The sequence below is a fragment of the Penaeus japonicus genome, unplaced genomic scaffold (genome assembly GCF_977035675.1).
Source record: "Penaeus japonicus unplaced genomic scaffold, GWHDUDI00000001_assembly GWHDUDI00000012, whole genome shotgun sequence".
NCBI lineage: Eukaryota > Metazoa > Arthropoda > Malacostraca > Decapoda > Penaeidae > Penaeus > Penaeus japonicus.
Window position 1 is genome coordinate 22,460,090 of NW_028234414.1, and position 5,000 is coordinate 22,465,089.

Here is a 5,000-nt window from a genome sequence, read left to right on the forward strand (position 1 = left end):
CAAGCGAATATATCCCCCGTCCGCAGTGGGTTAAAGATTTTACTTACAATATCACATGGCTGCTAGTGACCCTAGTCTTTCATTCCTTTTTTTATCATAAGGTTCTTTCCAGCACTACAATCAGCATACTGGAGCTCGCAGGCTAGGTCAAAAGACTTAGGGGGAAATTCTTGGGTACGGGCAGGGAATTCCACTGTATGTTGATACTGTAACCATGTGTCCAGAGGATTGGTTAGAGATTGAGTAATATTTCCAAACATGGGGCTGTTTTGTACTCAAAGACTAGGGATAGTACAGATTTGTGTCATTTCTCAGCATATACATATTTAAGACAGGTAGTGTCTTTAGAGAGGGTAATTATGAGCAAATGCACATAACCCTTAAAGCTGATTTCTAGTGGCAGTAAATGAATAAAAAGAGAAAGAGAGAAAGAAAAGGAAAAGAAAAGCTTTTATTAACCCTTTCAAGAAGGGCCATATCCTAAGTTGTTTAACATAAGTTGAACATCTTAACCCGTTGACGACGGGGGATAGATTTGCTTACACAGTCTCCAGGATGGGTTTTATTTCCAAGCAAGGCAGCTTCTGCAACATATTTTGATTTTTCCACTCCCTTTTAGTCCCTCATTGTAGAGCTAGAGCCATTTTTGTATTTTGTTTTTTTGTGTGTTTTACTGTTTTTAGAAATTTATATTTGTCATATCACAGGCTCAATCAATTTTGCAGTTGACTAAAATTGTAGTTCAGGGTCCATATCAACTCATTTTTTTCTTTATACTCAATGTGATAAAAGTTTTGCTGTTTTAGGGGAGGACAAAAAGCAACTTTCTTTTTTCTCATTTGTGTGCTGTCACGAACGAACATGAAACTTATAACCATCCAAAATAAAGAAGTAGGAAAGAGGAAGGAAATTTGTGCTTTTGACAGTGAGTGCCACAGTAAAAGGCATCCCTACTGGCACAGGGGCACATTGTAGGCATTGGGCATGGTGTGAGTCCCCTTCCTCCTCTCGTTCTGCTTGCACATCTTTCATCTGCGGTACTTTAGAGCAAGAGGTCGGGAACTTGCTATGTGACATCACTCTATAGAGATAGTGCTTGCTAGAGACCGTAGATGGGTGTCATTCAAGGCTCTCTCTCCTACTGGTGTTAGGAGAAAGTGGTGCCATCTAGGTTTCTAGATTCTAATTAGTATTTGGCATAATAGGTCATCATAGGTTCAGCAGAAGGAAAAATGCTTTACAAAATTGATCCTATCCTGCAAAAATGCCCATAGTGGAAGGATTAAGGTGTATAGTCTCGGTATGAGACGAATTTTGAGATTAGTTTTTTTGCAATGTTGCTTTGAATTGCAGAATATAATTTTTGACCTAAGACATGTTGACCGTGTTCATATCGGATCAGATAAAGTATGAGGTCAAGTCAAGAAAAAAAAAAGTTATTTTTCTGGAAGTTATTTTTTGTGTTAATCTAAAAGTGAATATTGTAAGTATTGAAAATGAAGTAACTTCATATTTTTTTTTTTTTTTTTTTTTTTTTTTTTTTTTTTTTTTTTTTTTTTTTTTTTTTTCAGTACCAAGAGAAACTGTTCACCAGAATGGATCACATCCTCTCTGGATTTTCCATAAGTAATGAAGTAGAAGCTGAGACAGACCATGCCAAAGATATACACCTCAAGCTTGGCTGCAAGACAGATGAGATTCCATGCATCAGGAAGATCACAGCAGAGGTGGAGGACGTTCCTCTCAAGACGAAGGTTAGTAGTTTGCAGATTGTTAATTGCGGGATTCAGGTTTTCCATATATACTGCAGAAGGTTTTATTTACTTGTTCCATTTTCACGAGGTTAGTGGTTACTGTTTCATGATGGATATATATATATATATATATATATATATATATATATATATATATATATATATATATATATATATATATTTTATTTATTTATTTATTTATTTTTTTCCTCTCTCTCTATTTATTGCCTGGTACTATGGCTGTCCTATAAAGAGTGAGTGTGCAAGTGGCTTTTAGGGGTTAAGCCAGTTCCACTTGCCTTATCTGACTATGGAACCAGAATCCCCAATATAAGGAATATTGCCAACTTCCTAAATAGAGCCTTGGTGCTCTATTTAGTAAACCAGATAAGCAGTTTGTAGAGTTTTCTTTGCCCAAAACCTGCAACATTTTGCATAGGTGCAATTGTAATCACTCCAAAATGGGAGGCTGAGCAGCCAGAAGTAGCTCAGGGACAAAGGCTGTGACACCTGGGCTTTAGGGAAGGAATGTTAAAGCCTGTGTGCCATAACCAGAGTCAACCTTGGTTCCTCTCCTTTCTGATTACATGACAATTACACTTAGTGATTCTTGACTTGGTGTTTATAGGCTGGATGGCTTTTTGTGTGTGAGTGTGAGTGAGAGTGAGTATGAGTGTGAGTGAGAGTGTGAGTAAGAGTGTGAGTGTGAGTGAGAGAGTGTGAGTGTGAGAGTGTGACTGTATAATGATATTGAACAAACTCCTTAGATTAGGGTAGACTATAGATCCTCACTAACCACATAAAACTCTGGGCAGGATCTGGGCAAAGAGGGGTGTAGGTCTGGCAATTTGTCCCCCCAGATATTCTGTTTAGGCCTGGCCAAAGACGCAATAATACCTGAGGTATTAGACCTGCGCACTTGAAATACCCCAATATTTAGACTGCTAGTAACCAAAACCACCTCATTGTTATTGGGTTAAGAGATAGAAATGAGTATACATACGAGATACAGGGAGAAAAGGAATTAGGTGAAGCAAAAGGTGAGGGAAGTAAAGAGGAGGGCTGGTGCAAGGTGGAGTAATCTCATGGGTGAGAATTTGAAGAGAAATAGTGTTTTGGAAAGAGGTTAAGCATTTAGTCCATTGATGGCAGGCTGTCTTAGGCCTGCAATATGAGGATCCAATTTTTATTACTGGCCATGTGGCTCCACCAGGTAATCGCTAGCAGGCCATACATCATTCTCTTTTATTGAATTATTTGTTTCTTTTGTTTCTTTTTCAATTGTTACATATGATTTTGTCTTACTAAATTTAGTTGTATATGTTGGAAGTGTGTTGTCTCAGTCTTAAGAGATGGGTGAGGGTTATCTACATTTTTTTGACGAGGAAAGCAATATGAGTGGCAGAAAAGCAGTGGTAAAAGAGCTTAGGCAAAGCTATAATCATGGAAAAGGAGAGGGCTTTATTGATTCAGAACTCCTGTTCACCCTCTTATATATAAATTATTCCTGCCAATTCAAGGAAGTGTAAGCAGGAGAGGCTAGATATAGTTATATAAACTTCAGAAGAGGTTTTACTGCATAAAACTATCAATTTCTCTAAAAGTACATTTTTACATGATTAAGGTAATTATAAACATCATTATAGTTATCACTATAAATAAATCTACTTTGCCAATGCCATGAAATAATCAGGGCAGCTGCAGGGGATATTTTTTTGACTTGTGTTAGATAGTGCAGTATTTACTGCCTTATGTTTACCCTCTAACTCTGCTTGGTAATCAAGGGATAAGGTAGGGCTTTGGAAGAGTGTATGATCTTTCCATGGCTTTTTAACCAGTTGATGTGAACTTGCCGATGATAAAATATTATGTTGGTTATTTCTTTCATATTTGTTTATGAAAGTGAAAAAATAAAAAAATAAAAAACAAGAAAATAAAATTGCCTTTTGTCCTTCCATAAAATTAATACTTCTGTCAGACTTACTATAAAGAACATGAGCTAATATGGATTACAATATTGATGACACATATAAGCCTCATGATATAGTAAAGCATACAAGCTGACCAACACAGACCAGTTCCATAATAAGCCATTGGAATAGAGCTGATTCAAAAGAAAAGTTACTAGAATTAATACGTGCATTTGGGTGTGTAGGAGAGGCAAAAGTTACAAGCAAATGTGATTAAGAGTAAAGTGATGAGGTGCATGAGAAGCAAAAATGGACAGACTGACAAAGCAGCTAAATGGGGAGGTATTGGAGGAAGTGAAAAGTTTTAAGTACTTGGGGTTGCTGGCATCGAGGAATGAGAGTCTGGAGGATGAAGTAAGATAAAAGGTGGGCAGAATGGAAAGAGTGTGTATTTGCAGGCTATGATGGCAAAAAGGGGTCTCCATGATGGTTTGCTTGTGTCAACTATATTGTATGCAGCAGCTTCTTCAGGTGTGAGACCTTCAGAAAAAAATGTATCTGGATTCATTAGTGATGAAGTATTTTAGGAGTAAGTGCATACTGAAAAGGCTGTTAGGCAAACACAAGTGGTAAGTGAGTTGTCTAGGGGAGCCAAGCAGATTCATTTGGGGTAGACCAAGATTGGGATGGTTGGATGGGGTGAAAGGGGACCCAGTGGCTCATGACATGTCTGTAGAACAAAGCAGCAAGAGGGAGAGAGACAAGAAAGCATGGAGGCAGATTATATGTATATGGTCGATTGTGCACAGTCTGGGGATATATCCAGTATCCTTTCCAACTTTTTGATTTGTTTGGACGTGGTGCTGGAAGCGGGAGCACAAGTCGGTGAAGGTAGACTATTGTATGCTTACTGCTGAAGGCCAGTATGCAATGTGAATAATTGACCCAGGCAAGCAAAGCAACCTAATTGTATTCCATTTATCTCATAGGTGCTAAGATACATGTATGTAAGAATGAGGATTTTGAGGGGGAAGAAACATTTGGGCCCATCTTATCGAGGCCACCCACCTTAACCCCTTTGATGACGGTGTGTCACACCCGTGTGACACAGCTAAATGCCCGATGATGGGGCGACGCACCGGTGTGACGTTCCAGATGCAATATTGCATAGGCCCGGCGTAGGGGGTTTCCACTTATCGCTGGGCCCGTCGGGATAGGGTTAAGAAATGGATGCAGCCTTAGTATATGTATGTATATAATTGGCTTGATAGGTGTGCTGTTTTGGTCAGCAGTTTGTGTATTGCCTTTTATGATATGTTTTAAATGGGATTTTTTT

General features: G+C 38.4%; 1 protein-coding gene across 1 annotated transcript in view; it reads left to right on the forward strand.

Moving 5' to 3' along the window:
* The window catches only part of LOC122260628 (uncharacterized), a 24,026-nt gene that overhangs the window by 16,394 nt on the left and 2,632 nt on the right, over positions 1 to 5,000 (forward strand). Inside the window, exon 5 of the mRNA XM_043028001.2 lies at positions 1,572 to 1,754. Coding sequence (XP_042883935.2) covers positions 1,572 to 1,754 — 183 coding nt within the window. The remainder of the gene's footprint in view (positions 1 to 1,571; positions 1,755 to 5,000) is intronic.